This window comes from Sinocyclocheilus rhinocerous, unplaced genomic scaffold, assembly GCF_001515625.1.
Source record: "Sinocyclocheilus rhinocerous isolate Xijiao unplaced genomic scaffold, SAMN03320098_v1.1 scaffold606, whole genome shotgun sequence".
Classification (NCBI taxonomy): Eukaryota; Metazoa; Chordata; class Actinopteri; order Cypriniformes; family Cyprinidae; genus Sinocyclocheilus; species Sinocyclocheilus rhinocerous.
The window spans coordinates 374,688-393,152 of record NW_015661919.1 but is presented as its reverse complement, the minus strand read 5'-3'; the positions used below and the strand labels follow the sequence as shown (position 1 = coordinate 393,152).

The window sequence follows — 18,465 nt, the reverse complement described above, 5'->3', positions numbered from 1 at the left end:
TGATTGAATGTATATGATTAGTATGTCTCCTAGTAATTGACGGAGAACAGACATACCTGTGAAGACAGTAGTGGTGATGACCTTGCTCTCTTGGCTTCCTCTCACTGCATTCAGCTTGATTTCATACTCCGTTGCTGGATGGAGGCTGGTTAAGGTGTAGTTGGTGACATCATTGTCAATCACCACATTGTCCATCCTACCTGTGAGCCAATTACATGACAAATGACAAATAATAATGCTGACTTATTTTTCTAATTTGTTCAAATTAGACATGATTTAAATATAAGGCAGAGAAAGTACCTTTTGGTGATTGGTAAGACATTTTGTAGTAATCAAAGGATGCGTATGGTTGAATCCATGAAATGGTTACAGATTCCTCTGTGACGTACTGCACAGTCATATCTCTGGGGGGGTCCATTCCTGTATTATGAAAAAAAATATTAAGCAGCACAATTTGTTTCTTGAGCACCAAATCAGCATATTACAATGATTTCTGAAGGATCATGTGACACTGAAGACTGAAGTAATGGCTGCTGAAAATTCAGCTTTTCCAGCACAGGAATAAATTACATTTTACAATACATAAATTGGTAAGACACAGAGACTTACTGTAAAAACATTAATAATCATACCAACTTTTGAACGGAAGTGAAGGACTGCACTCAATAATGTTGCACTGATTGTAGAATTGCACTATTTACAGTTAGACATGATTAACTTATTCCTGAAGTAAAAATATCCAATAACAAGAGGCTACCAAGATAAAAATGAGTAATATTCAGTTGGTCATCATGAGATCCCAATGTCGGCCCCCATAAGGCCACCCAAATATATTGTAATATTGATTAAAATATTATATTAATTACACTATACAATTGATTATTATTATTATTATAGTCTCCACTGCACTGTTATTTCCTATTTGTGTTTAGGCCCGGAGAGGAGGAGTATGAGTATGCTGGACACAAGACACTCTTGACAAGGACATTTGCATTGTTATTGTCTGTTGCTGTCCAGCAGGGACTCTTTCATGATTTGTTTATCTGTCCCAATAGCTCTTAGGTTACACTGCCTCTGAAAACAGTTAAACAGACTAACAGTGGTTCTGGAGCATTCTGACAACTGAGAGGGAAATAAACTGATTTACTCTTGCCATTATTGAAGTAGCCAGTCCTTAAAACGAGTGAAAAGCCATTCACATCTCCCCATATTCATTAGACTAATGCATTCAATTCATAAACTATGGGTGGCGATTCATAAACAGGTTGTCAACTTCATTTAAATGCTTTCAGGGTAAAATATTACATCATATATTAAATGAGTTGATTATTCATGTATGCATATCTTAATTTATTTTCCACTCAGTAGAGCAGTCAATAAATATATTTTCAGACTGTTTAAAGGGCACCAAGAACAACTTCTTTTTCAGCCCGTTCCATCTGCATTTATTTTGGTTCTTATTGTTGAGCATACGGTGACCTTTTTTTCACTTATGGTAATGTAAAGAAGCGTTAATGTGTGAAAATAATATGGTTTCTAACTAAAGCAAGAACATACTGAAAATGTACTAAACACATTTCTAAGCTAACAGGCTTTATAAAACATTAGACGACAACATGTGCAAGTACTTAAAGTGTTCATGCACAAATCATGTCATAATAATAATAATAATAATAATATGAAGCAAAGTCAAAATTTAAACATGTTTTATTTAACTAATCAAGCTGCTGTGCAGGTAGCCTGCTGCAGAGTTCATTTCTATGTTTAGAAATGGCTCCGAGACAATATCTATTTGGCAACTGCAAATATCAGTTCACTGACAGAACAGCTGAATAATTCTTGACACCTCCACATTCAGAGAGAGGTAATTAGGGGAGGATTACATATCGTTGAATTAATTAAGACACAAAAGGTTGAAAAATCTGCTGTGCAGCTGTGTGCAGGAATCATAATGAGAAAATCCTGCAGGTATAGACGAGATCCTGTTTTGAGCAGGGTCACAAATGACTTTTAAATGACTGACACAAACGCAAAAACCTTTAAGGAACAAAAATTAATATTCTGTCATAATTTAATCACCCTGCACTTCTGTTAACGTTAGCCATTGACTTCCATAGTGTTTTTTCCGTTTGGAAGTCAATGGCTACCGTTAACAGTTTGGCTACCAACATTCTTCAAAATATCTTACTTTTATACATGTTTGGAACAACTTGAGGGTGAGTAAATGATTGTCATTTTTGAATAAACTAGTCCTTTAAAGTGTTCCCTAGGAAAAATGCACGTTAACTTGTTTTATGATTTCCTTAATCGAATTCCCAAACTAAAGCCAATGCTCTCAAAAGAATTAACACAACCACTCAGACTCTTAATTTAGTAAAATGGTTCATTTTCAGTAATATTTGCATTATTTTCAGCACTTCAGTGTGAAGTATAATTTTTATTTTCAATGAAGATCGTTATTCTTCTTGGAATTTCTATAAATTTGCATATTTACTAAGCCTCTCATTTCTTTTAAGCCATCGAATTTTATTCATATCAAACAATATTTGTTTTTCAAGTGGTGGACTTAAGGAAAGAACAGTGTGAATGCTGAATCCATGAATGGCACAAATAGCTCTGCAGGTCTCTTTTATTGCTTGGAGAAAAGTTACTTTGTCATAAGGCTGCGGTTGAATACTTTTCATATCTTGAAAGAGATGAACTCAACAAGTGGATTCAGAAATGGAGAATAGGCGAATGGAGAATAGATAGTCCACCATCACAGATGTCTCTATATAAATAGCAAAGTCATGATAGTTGTGTGAGCAATTTCATAAATTGCACTTCCTGTGCTGTGTGCATTACAAACCCAGCAGGTATTAATATGATGCTATTTGACAGCACGTCATGAATATAGCATTACTTTAGTTTCTCCATGCGAACTGTTTTTGAAAGCAAACTGAAATGAATCATGAAAATGATACATGCAATTTGCATGAGATCAAGAAAAACGTACAGTCTGTTTAGGAAAAGTGTTAATTGTTTTTGAGTGCACTGGCCTTAGTTTGGGGAAAAAATATGTAAAATCAACCCTGAGAAACCCCTATTTTCAAATATTAAATAAGCACACTTAACAACCTCAGACATAATATTCATTAGTATTAATACCTGTTGTGACTGAGCCAATAATTGGCTTTGAGGTCACATTGCCATGCATGGTAACCAAGGTAACAGTGTACCGCCTGGAGGGCAGGAGACCAGTGAGGGTGATTCTGGTTTTGGACCCGTCTAGAGCAATCTCAGAATCATCACTGGAGTCCTGAGCATTGTAGTTCAAGATGAATGCGTCAGCAGGCGGTGCCGGTGCACTCCATGCCACAGTCAATGAATCAGAAGTGACATCAGAGAAGAAGAGCTGTGTGATAGGGCGGAACCCTGAAATTGAATGACAACAACTATATTACGAAATGCTGGCTCCTGTGATTAAAGATCTTTTAGTTGATTGGCACATCCTCACAGGAAGGAAGAAAGAAGAGTACGAAAATGAAGAATAATGAGATGATTGGATGAAGTTTGCAGAAGAGATGCAGCCAGTCAGTAGATATCAAGCCAATGATAGAAAATGAATAAAGAAAAGTGAAAAATTATGATGAAATATGATAAAATCTTGATACTGTAGATATAAATGTGTTGATGTGCCATGCCAAAGCAAGTGAGTGATAAAAACCAACACGGAATGCATAAGGAAGTTCAAGTCTGAAGAGTTATTACTTTGATTAATGTAAAAAATAAATAAATAAATTGAATAATTAAATAATTAAATAATGTAGTGGAGCATTCTCAAACCCCCAGGGGCCCATAACTGCAAGGGGTTCTAGAAAGTTTGTGGAAGAAATGTTAATTTAAATTCAATAAAATTCTAGCTGTTAATTTAATGCATTAATTTAGTGCATTAATTATATATATAAAAAATAATGGAATAAAAAAAAATACAGAATTAATCATGACCTAACCCTTATGTAAATCCTATAAAAAGTTTTTGTTTTCACTACTGGAGCAATTCAAGAATTGAAGTACCATTTTCATACTACTACTAGTGCCTTGCCTAACCACATTACTGAGAGCAGACAGAGCCATTCTCACAGGATGCACACTTGGATTTAAAAACAGCTGGACTGAGTGCAGAATGAAACCAGAAAGAGAATACAGTAGAAAGCAAAGGTCGCACAACTTATTTTTAAGCGGCTATGGCCAGGGAAGCGGTCAGGGAAGTGGTCAAGCAAGCAGTCGGGGAAGCGGTTATGGCCAGGGAAATGGTCAGGGAAATGGTCAAGGAAGTGGTCAAGCATATAGTCAGGCAAGCAGTCAGGCAAGCCGTCAAGGAAATGGTCAGGGAAGCGGTCATGGAAGTGGTCAAGCAAGCAGTCAGGGAAGCGGTTATGGTCAATCAAGCGGTCAGGGAAGTGGTCAAGGAAATGGTCAGGGAAACAGTTATGGTCAGGGAAGTGGTCAAGCAAGCAGTCAGGGAAGCAGTTATGGTCAGGGAAATGGTCAAGGAAGTGGTCAAGCAAACGATCATGCAAGCCGTCAAGGAAGTGGTCAGGGAAGTGGTCAAGTAAGCGGTCAGGCAAGCCATCAAGGAAGTGGTCAGAGAAGTGGTCAAGCATCTGTTGCATGTCAGTTGGGTCACGGACAGCAGGTGTGGTTGGGGCTATGGTTGGCTGTGTCAGAGGACAGGAAAGAGTCACTTCCTGGTCACCGTTTCCCTGACCATAACTGCTTCCCTGACTTGCTTGACCACTTCCCTGACCATAACTGCTTCCCTGACCATTTCCTTGACCACTTCCCTGACCGCTTGATTGACCATAACCCCTTCCCTGACTGCTTGCTTGACCACTTCCATGACCGCTTCTTGTGAGGTTTATCTTTTCCCTGTGTGGAAATTGAGGGTCTATATAAAACAATAAAAAAACAGTATATACACAGTATATATATATATACACACAGCACTAAAATTTAACCTCAAATGTGTTGGCAAAAATCAATTACAAAATGGATTATGGTTGCAGATTGTGACTTATGTTCAATGATGAGGAGAAAAAAAATTTTTTTGTCTGTACAATAATTTACTCATCTACCACAATAATGTCTTCTGATTTATCTTTATTTTTTTTTAGGAAACATTGTTATATTATCTGCAATTTATTATGTCATTATGCAATTGATTGGCATCCTTATAAAAATGTTCTATTTGATCATTTTAATTCCATACATTTTTTAGGGCTATCAATCAGTTACATGATCTTATCACTAGGTAGAAAGCATGGAAAATTAATGCAGTAAAGTGGATAATGCTATAATAGAGATATAAATGCGAGTGATAAAGACAAAATGTTGAAAAAATGCATAAGGAAGATATGCAAAATCATTAAATACATTCACTGTGATGAAAAAAAAAATGTTGGGAACCCCTGAAGTAAATGACAGATGGACGGCTGGATTTTGATGAAAAATGATTAAAAGTGGCTACAAATGACCCTGCTGGAAAAAAAGCTACAGGAACCATTACATCCACACCATTCTGAATCCTCATGCAATTATCGGAGAGATTAATGATATTTCTGGCCAAAACTGACATGACATGTCACGAGGCGGAGACGAGGCAATGCTTTGGATACTCAACAGTGATTCCTGTACTTGATTTCCCAAAAGATCAAATTACCTGTAAAGGCATCAATAGTGGCTGCAGTGCTCTTCTGTCTGCCTCTCTGTGCTGCAACTGTAATGGTGTACTCAGTGCCTGGCTCTAGACCTGTCAGTGTGGTGGTGGTGACATCCTTGGGCACCGTCAGCTCAGTTGTGGCTCCAGTGGAGGAAGTGTAGGTCACCCTATAGTGATCAATAGGCCCCTGCACTGTGCCCCACAACAGGGTGATGGTATTATCTGTGGAGGCTGTGACAGCCAAATCCAAGGGGACATCCAGACCTAAAGATCAGAGTATACTGCGGCTGTTTCAAGGTTTGTAATGGGAATAATAAGGTGTATGGTTCAGTAAACCTTCAGCATGTTTTTATTCCATTGCAAACATCATATATCAGTTCTGCTGGCAAAAACAGATTTGCACAAGTTGGCAGCAGGAATACAAACTCCATGCAATTGAAAATAAATTTATTTCACTGTGATCTGTCAACGGCAGGCCTATAATCTTATCCCTTACCCGTTCTGGCATTCATCGTAGCTGGGGTGCTTTGGTTGGCACCTAGAACTGCTGAAATTCCTATGCCATACTCTGTGCCAGGCAGTAAATCTAAAAAGGAGAGAAAGAAAATTAGTAAAAGATAGACAGTGATTTTAAAAATGAGCAATACGCTATGCACATAAGCAATGCATTTTACTGTCACTAAATAAGTATGCATTTTTGCTAAATATAGATTTGTGTAGGCCCACACAATTAGTTCATATTGAGATGAAAAACAATGAGAGACTGAGACTTCAATACTTCAATACAATCAGAAATGTTGCTTACTTGCATAAAAGCTGTTAAATAATGAAAAAAAGTCTGTATGCCTGCAAATTTGAAAGAGTAGTTGTAGACAGTGAACCTAGACTGAGGATTCAGGGTCTTAAAGTTGGCCATGAAGTCATATACAAACTTTATGTGTGAATACCTAAGAATACCAAAAAGATTACGCATACAAATCACAAATCTTGGAGAAAATAAATGCCATTATAATGTACTTAACATAGACCTCAACTCGTAGTGACAAAGCAATAAAAATAAATGAAAACCTTAAACCATTATAGTGACAAAGCAATATACATACATGATATATTTATATATTTAAAATGTTAGGATTAATGTGAATGTGTGATGGTATGCTGTTTTATTATAAATAGAAACATTTTAAAGCTTTTTAATCTTTCAATTTTGAAGCAACAGTTGTTTACATAAAACAATTTCAAAGCATTTTTTATTTTAAATTTGAATTTTATTGAAAATGTTAAGAATTTTAAATGGAATTAAAAAAAAAAACAATTTTATTATGAATAAAACTTTTTTTTTTTACCAAGTATTGGTTCTATATCGTATATATCATAATATCTGAAATTTGGTTATGTCAGATATTGTATATTGTATAGAAATTGTCTAGAATATTTCAGTACTATGAAATAAAGGAGAATTTAAATGGATCACAGAAAGCTGGATTATCAAGCTGCATTTCTGGAATCAAATATAAATGTTTATATAAATGAAGCAGACCTACTCCACTTGAAATACAGATGTTAGTATAGCTAAAATAAAGAATGTGAAAACTAAAATCAAAAGTAAATAGTGAAAAATAATGTACACAGTCAGAACTGCTTTCTTTCACCTGTGGTAAACTCTGTGGAAATGGCTCCACTCTCAGTGCCATTCTGGACTCCACTGACTGATACTTCATATGTGGATCCAGGCCTCAGGACTTGGAGGGAGTACTGGCTCAGAGTAGACTGCAGGCGAAAGGTGGTCTTTGGTCCATCCACCCCTACCAGCCCATACCGCAATATAATCTGGTCCACTTTAGCCTTGGGTGGGCTCCACTCCACAAAGGCAACCGTGTCTGAGACATCTCGTACAATAAGCTGTGTTGGCCCATCGATCACTGATGGAAAAAAACACAAGACAACATCACTGATATAAGAAAAGTCAGCTTCTCAATATGCTAGAAGGGTTTTCAACCATAAGTCCGAGGACCCTGGGTGTCCATACAAGCACTCCAGGTGCTTGGAGAAGATATAGAAAACATACTGAATTTTCTTTTAAATTCTGACATTTTAAACAATTTAAAAAAATCTGATCAGCATGATATAATCTAAATATAAATGCAGTTATAAAGTGAAAAAATGGTGAAGGTCCTTGGCTCTGTAAAGGTTTAAAACCCTAAATATAGGAGTTAATAATATAGAATCAAATCATATAGACATTTCTCTAACATGGTAACAGTGATATAAGAAGTTTTGTTTTGAGTAATTTGTGCCTAAGGGTGTTTATTTGATGATTTGAGTTTAACATCTTTAAAAAAAAAAAAAAAAAAAAAACACACAACATGACAGTCTGGATGATTAAATGATCAATGATGAACATAAAACATCCCTTTTTGTTCCATTAAATACAAATGAAGATAAAATACAAATTAGCAAATATGTGAATTTGCTTGAAGTGTATTTTTCCACAGAAAAACATAGCCCTAAGCTACAGTACAGACTTTGTGTCTACTGTATCATTAGAATTTCACCAAGGTAACAGTGCAGGGTCAAAAAGTGGTGGCAAAACTTATTTAAAAATGAAGAAGCGGAATGTACAGAACCTGATAACGCTGAATTTGCAAGTTAAGCTTGAACTTTAAATATAGTGAACTGTGACTATGTCTGAGATTTAAAAGGTGAGATGTGTAGTTTATGTGACACAAAAAGTACCACAGGAAATTGCAAAAATATCAGCTTTAGGGTTTTGAAAAACTGCCTCTTCTGCTCAGCCTCCATCTACAGCTGCTCAGTTCAGCTTGGCAGAACTTACTATGACCTATTGAAAGTATGATGACGTATATGTTTCTTGAAAAAAAAAAAAAAAACTATTCTCTGAATACATGGAATGGCTGTCAATTGAGCAAGATGTTTTTATGGTATTACAGCTAACTAGATCATGCTAAGCAGCCAAACACTGAATCTTGTGACAAATACCAGTGGTTAAGCCAGAAGTTGAACCACTTAAACCAAACAATGTTTGAAAACTGAGAGCCACAGTGTTTACCTGAAGTCATATTAAACTGGAAATATATGTTAATATTGAAAACTACACACTTCACCTAAGTTATCCCTGCTTTCAAGTACAGTGCATGAGAAAGTGTCAGTAATATTCACCAGATATTGACAGCAGGCAGTCCCACTGCAAACCCGCACTCAAGCGACTGAATCAAGTGGCCATGCTGAGCCTCCAAAAGGCTCTTTTAATAATGGCTGTGTGAATAATTAACCTGCTTCTTTATATAGGGCAACATGACCATCTGCCTCAGAAACAGGTATTGTGAAGGAAGATGAACATCTCTGGAACTTTTGACCTCAACAGTTCAGCTCATCTCCAACCTTGACCTCATTCTGCTGTGATATGCAAAACGCTACTAATTGGACCAGATGAGACTGCGCTGAATCGTACGTTTACCTTTCAAAAAGATGAGCCTACAACATATACTGCACATGATGCCATTTTTACTCCCTAAAGCGTATTACAACTACATAATGTGACCCGTTAATCAAACACGAGGGTTTAGGAGGAACCCCAAGTATGAGGAAATTATGTCACCCTGTTCATGGGAATATTTACTTTAAGTTCTCTACACAGCCTATTCAATCCACAAGGGTGATTTCTTGGTTTTATTCTAGGCACACCAGCACAGTCTCATTTTGAAGTCTAAGCACACCAGAGACCAGGCAGTAGACTACTGTTTATTTTTTCCCCCAAAATTTTGTATTTTAGCGCTTAAGCATAATTACTGTGAAGCAAACTCATGAGGTACCGAGCGCACGCTTAGCGAAAACTCGTCTTCCCAGGCTTTCTCCGGGGATAGATAAATCTTTGCACACATAAATAATTAAGTGACATCAAATTTGTCTTTCTTTATCCAATAAGGTATCTGCAGTGGACGCGTGGAATATTAATGGACTTGCATGCATAATTAATGCCTCTTTAATTATGCTAGACAGTAAGGCCCGTAGAAATTAATGGCGTTTTCACAGCAGACATGCAATTTCAATTGTCCAGGAAAAGTTCAATTGAATCTAATCCTCCTGTCTGTAAGTGACAGAAGAAGAATTCTTGGGTGAAGTTTACATTAAGTGCATAATTGCTGGCAGACTCACCCATTCATCATAGTGACATTTTCCATTAGCTGAAGCAATGTGACACCTCCTTGCAGTTTATGCCTTCCCAGCCCAGCCCAGCCCAGCCCGGCCCCTCTCACACGTCATTTGAAAGGTCTGTTTACATACCTTCCTTAGAGAGTGCACTATATCCCTGGCTGTATGTTTTTCTGCATGTCTTGTCAGACACATTTACAATTGCGTTTCGTTGTGACAACACACTGTCAGCAGACTAACAGTAAAATGACTGTGTTCGTAGTATAGTTTGAAGGTGAGCCCTCTGTTCAGCCTCACTGCTGCACTACTGATTTCAGCACCAAGGACAGGGGAAAAACGACAGGACATGGTAGATGGGTGGAGGAAATCACTGCTCAAGCCACTTCCAACTTGTCAGCTCCATCTACAAAAGAGACACTAGTGACTCAGCTGGCTGAGTAACCTGAAGGGAAAAACACTTCAAATTGTTTGCGCTTTCATCTTCTCAGCACACAGAAAGCAACGGTAAACTAGATCTCCCTGCACTCCGCCCAAGGAGCATTTGTTTGCCTTGCAAACTTTTATGTCTCCATCAATGATGAAACATCCTGTTCTGCCATTCCACACTAAGAGCATCTACACACTATGACAAAACTTGAGCATAGTTAATTCAGTCATGGCTGATACTAAATAAGGCATCATAATATTATATAATATAATTAGTGCTGTCAAAATTAGCATGTTAACACATGCGATACATTTTTTCAGTTTAACGGTGTTAAAAATATTTAACGCAATTAACGCAGGGGCGGAGCTAGGGTTCCCCACTCACAAGTGCTGCTTCTGTCTCTTTTTTCTTAACAAGAATTGCGTTTATTTAGTCCTTGCATTTATTTAGCCTTAAAATTGTGCATGTATATAAGTATTTGTTATATATGAGTCAGGTTTAAGAACATGTCTCTGAAATGCAGTGGTTTTCAGAATTGTCCTGGAGCAGCCCAGCACTGTCTCCCTCTACTACTGTAAAGTTAAATGGCTATAGTCAATGGTTAAATATTAGGGGGGAAAAACTATTTCCTAGAGACATCAGTAGTATTGGTATCAGTGATACTCACCTTCAGACATAAAAAAGATGCCACTAAACAAATATAAAAAATATACTGTTTTTTTTATGTTGTTTCTATATTAATTTGAAGACTGAATGTGAAATTATTGCAATATAAAAGTATATTTAAAAACTTTCATGTTAGGTGGGATTAATCATGATTAATCACAATTAATTTCATAAAAATGTGTAATTAATTAGTTATTTTTTAATCAATTGACATAATATAATATAATAATTAGAAGCATTTGCAAATAGGCAAAAAAAATATATATTAAAGGGAAATTTTATCAGTAATGTATCAGTAAAGTGGACAAGAGGTGTCTAGTATTACTTTTTATGTTATGATGGAACATGGTGGTACATTTCATGACAGATGACAGACCTCATTCCTAAATAATTAATTACTATAAGAATGCATTAGTTTTATTATCATGGAGCCATGCAAATGGTATTCAAGTTCCTCAGAAACAATTACTGAACAAAAAGCTTAAGTTGCACTATAGAATCTTACACAGATCTTATTGACTAAAGGTGCAATATACTGACATTGTAGGGGTAATGAGAAAATGCAAGTATTGGGACGCACAAACCACTCTATGTAGGTCATTAAAAATCAAAGATATATAGAGCAAGTTCAAGAAAAACATGATTGAGTTATCGGAGAATGAAACAGCGAGGCGTGGGTGTTCCTATAGATCGGCTGGTAGAGCATGGCGCTAACAATGCCAAGGTCATGGATTTGATTCCCAGGGAACACACATACACTAAGGGTATTACTTGACTTTGAATAAAAGTCTGCCAAATGCAGACTGTAATTGCAGACTGTAAATCAAATGTAATGTAAATGAGTGAGAGGCGTACATGTGATAACGGTTGCAGTAACAGGCTGGCTCCTTCCTTGGTCTTTCAAGGCCACAAGGTTGACAGTGTATTCTTCCCCAGGCCGCAGCCCTGTTTGGTGGAACAACGTGATGGTACTGGGTAGTTGTGCTGTCATCCCTCCATCATTGTCCTTTGACGTGCACAAGACACAAACACATACAAAAATATCACATTTCACAATTCTGGCATCAGAGTGCAGGCAGGCATGCAGGAATAAACAGTATACTGCTCGAATCGACAGAGATTGTTTTCAGGAGGCAGTCGGCTGTGTAAACAAAGAAGCTGCTGGAATTTCAGTGTAGATACATTTCGCCAGATGTTTGATGTATTGAATCAAGCCTTATTTTTTTCCCCAACTCTCTTAGCAGAGCACTTTGTGAGTTTGATGCATCGCACCCCACAAGACATCAGCTAACCTCCCCTGGAACGCTTATGAAATCAAACAATATCAAAGTGTGCGAGGGTTTCAGAAGATGTGACTGTTCTAAAAAGCCTCTTTCCTTTTGTTTTTTGCCATTGACTCAGTGAACACACACTTGTCCCTGCCCTCACATCCATTACGATATTGTGGAAAATCAGGCTCTTACGCTTTGTAGGATTAAATCCACAGAGGATATGACTTGCACTTCTAATATGATTTCCCTAGTGGCGTACCAGAGTTGGCTCTCATGCACGGTACTCTTAGCAGACCCTCTCGCCGATGGAAGATTGAAGTGCACCATGATCCCCCCACCCTCAACCGTCGGCTTCTTTGTATTCAACTTCCTATTCCCTCGAAAGAGGCTTTTGACTTTGTTTCCAGTGTATTTTCTTCTTTTAGTCCAAAAAAATGAGGGATTTATGAAACTCATGAACTCACTTTGCCAGGGCATAAGCTATGGATTTTGCTGAAAGCTAAGACAGTGGCATGAGACCTAGACTTCCCAGCACAGGACAGAATACTGCACTCTTCAAGGGGTCCTAAAAACGTGTGGTTATTACCCGACTGAGCTCTCAAAACTGTTTACAAATAGATTCGCCAAATCATCTCCTGGCTAAAGGAAATCCTTTGTGTGAACCATTTAAGTAAACCATAATCCCCACTTTACCGGTTTCCATTACACACAAGCATACCTCTGATATGTCTTTTGTTGGAGGGAAACACTGTTTACAGATTCAATGGCTGGGTCTTAATAGTAATGCTACAACCAAATGAAATAATGCCTCAGGGGCTCTGATGCATATTTGTTATTATACATAGGGAGAGATGTTTCACCTCGATGTGAAATGACAGGTATGTTGCACAGGAGACATGCTGTTTTGCATACGGCGATGTCTCCCACAGCTATTTCTTATTGAGGCACCGAGCACAAGCTCCACATTTTGTTAGCATGCAGGAGCTGGACGTTTTTCTTCTTCCTGTGAGGGTGCAGAATGCACATGCTGAAAATGTTTTGTCCTTTCTCCAGATGGAACATTTGAAAGGGGATTAGTGAGAACATCTCTGCCTGGATGTATTGTGTTTCTGCCATGATGCAAAATAATTCTCTTTCAAACAAGGACAGATTGACATTTATCATGCTGAGAGGCACCTGTCAGAAACTGAATAATCTTTGGCTTCAAAAAGCATTAATTTATCAGCTGTGCACAGATATCTGTCAAAACCTTACATTGCAGTTTTCTTGTTTACTGTTGTCGAAATACAATGTGGCAGATGTTGAAGTCCACAAATGCTACAAGATTCCAGAACCTTAGTGTTGTTATGCCAGAAGCTACAGCAGGGGCAGAATCAAATGAAGTGTGACATTCTAAGGAAAGCCTTACCTTGGGAATGAAGCTTATTTCCCAACCATCAAACAAGTAGTCTAAGGGTTGCCACTGAACCTCCACGGACGTCTCCATGATGGATTTGAAGAGTAAACCGTCTGGATTCGAGAGATCTAAAAGGTACAGATTGATGCATTATTGGCCTCCGTCTTGTGTGTGTTCAATAAATCAACATTTTTCTCAGCCAAGGTGGATCTTTAGTCTCTGCTTTTAGCTCTGTAAAAAGAGAGCAGTGGATACAGAGAGGTTCACTTTGCAGACATATTCAGGATTATGTTATTTTTCCCAGATATTTTAAACATGCAATGCTTAAATAGTTTACATTTATTGTATAAAGGATGCAGTCGGGAAACCCAAAGAATAGAAGTCGGGAAATAGCTTTACAGTCATTTCACAGTACACACAAGTGAACCTCCAGCCTTTTCAGTGTCAACAATTTTAAGAGCCTCCAGAGGATTTTAAAATAATATCATGGAAACAGTAATAAAACGCTATCTCTGCTGTGAGTGTTCTGCTTCTTCCATGTATATGATGACATTTAAAGGTTTGTAAGAAAGTGATAATGTACTGTCATACAATAAGTATTACTAAATAAAATCTGACAGTAGTCAGATTAATCATTTTATTAAAAACACAATAGAGCAAAAAATTTATTAAATAAACTTACATTTTTCAGCTATAGTTTATATGTAGTAATACTACAGAAATTAAAACACTGCATAGTCTTCAGTGTTTGAATCAAATATGAATTGATTCTTATTAAAGATCCAAAAGTGATTCAGTCAAGAGCAGTGAATGATTTTATTTTTGTCTTTTGTTGTTTGATTAACATTAATGATACAGACAGTAGAAGATAAATTAGGCTGCTGTCCCTTTAAGACTGACTGCACGTATCCAGTATACTGAAACCGGTTTTCACCCAACTGTTTACGTTTATTGAACACATAACCGACTGTGTTTACATGAGTACTCAACACGACGGACATTTTGATATAATTATGCATGTATCTGACCATTCAAGCGCAATAAGACACAAAAAATCAGAATTTGCGATTGCATGCTGTCTGAGAGAGGTGATTTTTGTGTTTGCGCTTCAGTGTGTTCAATGCATACTGCGCTTAATATCTCTATTTAACATCTAGCACTTCACACTCTTTATTTTTTAATTCATACATGTATTTTTTATATCTCTAGGTGTATATAATTTTTAAGTAGTACTGTGCTAAGCAGATATATTTGCATGCCAAGGAAATAAACTATGGCAAAATCTTTAACGATAGACACTTTATACCGTGTTAATGATATACTGTATATACCGTCATACCACCCAGCCTTACTGTTTTTACTGTATCAATCTATTTTCTCTTTCTTTCCTTCCTTGCTTTCTCTCTCTATTAATTCCTTCCTTGCAATATATTTTCTTGTTGCTAACTGCACAGGATTTTAGCTATTGCAAGCATATGCTTCAATTGCAGAAAATGGGCAATAATGTTCAAAAAGTCTCATCTTTGTTAGATTACAGATATTATGGTTTCACTAGTTGAATATCTCAGAAGTCTAAGCAAGCTCTCGATGCCTGCCAGATGCCACATGCAAATAGCAATTTCTTTCAAATTCATTAAGTTCCAATTGTCTTTATTATCTCTGAATTACCTGCAAAAATGTAAGAAACAGAAGGCCAGACAGTGGTGATTTATGATTGTCTGTAGAATACCCAACTGGCTTTTCACAAATAATGGAATGTTTGTTATGATGTGTTCTATTCTAGGCTGAGGCATTTTGCGCAAGGCTGACAGGCAGTGACTGTATACGAAAGGCCCTCTAGCATTTTACCAATCTGGCACTGCTACTCACCAGGTGGTGGGTGTCTAATCATATCCTGTTGGCAAAGACAGACAGTTGTTCCTCTGAAGAACTAACATGAGGTATGTGTGTGTGTGTGCAAATGGGACTGTGAAGGAGTGTGTAATCTCTCATCCAGGTCGTTTAAACCTGGGTCATGCTTGGGTAACAATGATGCACTTACAATGAAAATGTCAGATTCAAGATCTATGCAAAACACCTCAGACATTTCAATAGAAAAAAATAGCCTTATCTGACCAAAACACAGACGTTCTTGGAATAAAAGAGCTCTCAGGAGAGAAGTGCACTCACAGGTGGAGACTAAGGTGTTCATTGGGGCACTGATGATGTTGTCGATCACGGCGTACAAATTGATGTTGTACTCCAGACCCGGCTCCAATCCTTTGAGGGTGGTGTTGGTAACATTTCCTGGGACTCTGATCTCTAGTTGTACTCCACCAGGGGTTGTGGGGGCGTAAGTGATGAGATAGTCTGTCAGGATCACAGGCCCCTCCCACTCCAGATCAATGGTGTTCTCTGACACACCCCGAACTTGCAGATTCATAGGAGGTGACACTGAATATAAAAAGAATGAGGATATCAAATGAATATGAATCATTCTCATTAAAAAGCAATTATTCTGAGGAGACGGGTATGGAAAATTCTCTGATGTGATCTCAGGCAAATTACACTGCAAGTGTTTTACTACTTTTGTTCACATATACCTTTTTAAAAATGTGTATTATAGATAGATAGATAGATAGATAGATAGATAGATTGATGTTTCTGTATGAAGTGAACTTGAAAAAGTAAAAAAAATGCTACTTCTAAAAAGAGATGGAGAATCCCATTTGGGCTACCCAAGAGACTAAGAAACAACCCGGGTCTCCAAAACACATGAGAGTTCTTCCTAATACTGGGCTCATAGGAGTAGCTATAAGTGGCCCTTAGGGAATTACTAAGGACTTGAGAAAGCAATTCAGCTCCTTCCACACGAACAGGACAGACTGGCGTTCCTTCTGGTCCCCCTCTACGACAGATCCCTCAAAATAGAGAAAAAAAGTCCCAGGGTGCATACTTAGCAAATTGATCACTCTAGCATCTGTGCTTTTCACCCATATCTAGTTGCTAAGCTCCCCTTTTTATTTTCAAGGAGGAACTAGAATCCAGGAAGCGGAGCACAGATATTCAGATACAGTCTTAGGCAAAAAGGGAGCAACAGTCTTTCCAACTGGATGCTTATCAGTTTCCACTTCTCACAAGAAAGTCTAATCACTTACAAACTTGAAAGCTGGCATCAATTATTTGAAATGTCTTTCTATAACAAGAAATATATTTTGCATAATCAGTATATATTTTCTGGCATATTAAGTATAATCAGGAAATGTTTTCTATTTAAATTATATATATATATATACATTTAAACACACACACACACACTGTATATAATTCTACATATACATTTAAAAATAACTGCACATTTCTTACAGAACTTAATTATATATATTTTTTGCATTATGTGTTGTGAGTTGATTGTTAAAAATGTCATTCACCACAGATTATTTTCTCAATCCATTCAAACTGGATTAATTCTCAGCTTTGTATACATGCATTAGTATTGGCAGCCTTGCTTGTCTAGATTATCAGTTGACATGTACTGAAGCAACAATATGTCAGCTAACAGTCTTTCAGAATAACCTAAATACTATGTTTTGGCAAAGTGTGTATAGTATAATGTGCTACTACTTATTTCATAATGACTTTTGTTAAATTATAGTTGAAAGACTTGTTAAAAGCAGGTGTAGTGCTATGTTAGAGTTTGCAATTAAATTCCTTGATATTTGTCGATTAGAAAAATTGTCATTGTCAAAGAAAGCCATTTCAAATATCACTTAATTTAAACTATTTGAAAATTTCAGAAAAGGAACTTCTCATCTCATCTAATTTTCTTAATTTCTTCTTTTACCCCCATCGCTACCTGTTTGCAAAATACTTTTTGCTTATGGTTTCATCGGCCTAATGAAACGAGAAAATTGGATAGAGTAACTAAAAGAAAAGCCATATCCTAATTCATTCCCTTGATAATATGAAGACCTAAGAGAGCAGAGCATCTTCTGAAGCTGTGTGGAGAGTAATAATTGAGCAGCCACTCACCGTATTCCACCACCTCTCACAGACAACACCACACTATTTTCTCCTAATTGTAATGAAATAAGCAATTCTGCCTCCACTCAGTCTTGCAGAAAATAAGAGGCAGAGAACTGGGCTGGTAATATGATTTGCCCTTCCCTCTCCCACTCATGAGACGACAGCTGTCTTCAGCAATGTGGGGTTTCGCCAGTCTTTTCCACAAACTAGCTGTGAACCTGGGTAAGCGTGATGGAGAAATTGCTTTGGCCTGGTTAATATTGACACATCCTTCCCTGTGAATGTGACTTTTGACAAATGAATGGTGTTACGCTGTGAGTTGTCACCAATTTTACAGCCATGACTGGAGGAGTGGGGGGCCTACTGTGGGGTTTAGCATCTGTCGTGTGTGCCGGTAACTGGGGAAACGGTTACTGTTCTTCCCAGAGAACATTTATATTGGAAAGAAAATATACCAGTTGCACATCACTTAATAAAGTAACTTGTTTGTCTGCAATTGACTTAAACACTTTGAGAGAGAATGTATGCTATGAAAATGATGTTCATAAACAAGCTTTTGTTATAGCTCAATTTCCTCTTTGATGGATTTTAAATGCTTAAAGAACTCCAAGCGCGTCAGACATTAAAAATTCTCTATGCAATATATAAGGCAGAATGTGTGAATTATCCACAAACTCATTTTTTTTGAGGAACGTATTTGTACTGCTTCCACTGTGTCAATATAGCAAGTTGTAACAAGTGTTTATAATGGTATAACAATGAAAAAATGCTACTGTACATGCCGTCTATATATATATATATATATATATATATATATATATATATA

At 37.1% G+C, this 18,465-nt stretch overlaps 1 protein-coding gene across 1 annotated transcript in view; it reads right to left on the bottom strand.

Moving 5' to 3' along the window:
* The window catches only part of LOC107726886 (tenascin-R-like), a 52,082-nt gene that overhangs the window by 27,943 nt on the left and 5,674 nt on the right, over window positions 1–18,465 (bottom strand). The window contains 9 exon segments of the mRNA XM_016536594.1: window positions 57–200; window positions 301–420; window positions 3,148–3,414; window positions 5,702–5,965; window positions 6,198–6,380; window positions 7,354–7,623; window positions 11,823–11,973; window positions 13,647–13,762; window positions 15,804–16,067. Of these exon segments, the coding sequence (XP_016392080.1) occupies window positions 57–200; window positions 301–420; window positions 3,148–3,414; window positions 5,702–5,965; window positions 6,198–6,380; window positions 7,354–7,623; window positions 11,823–11,973; window positions 13,647–13,762; window positions 15,804–16,067 (1,779 nt within the window).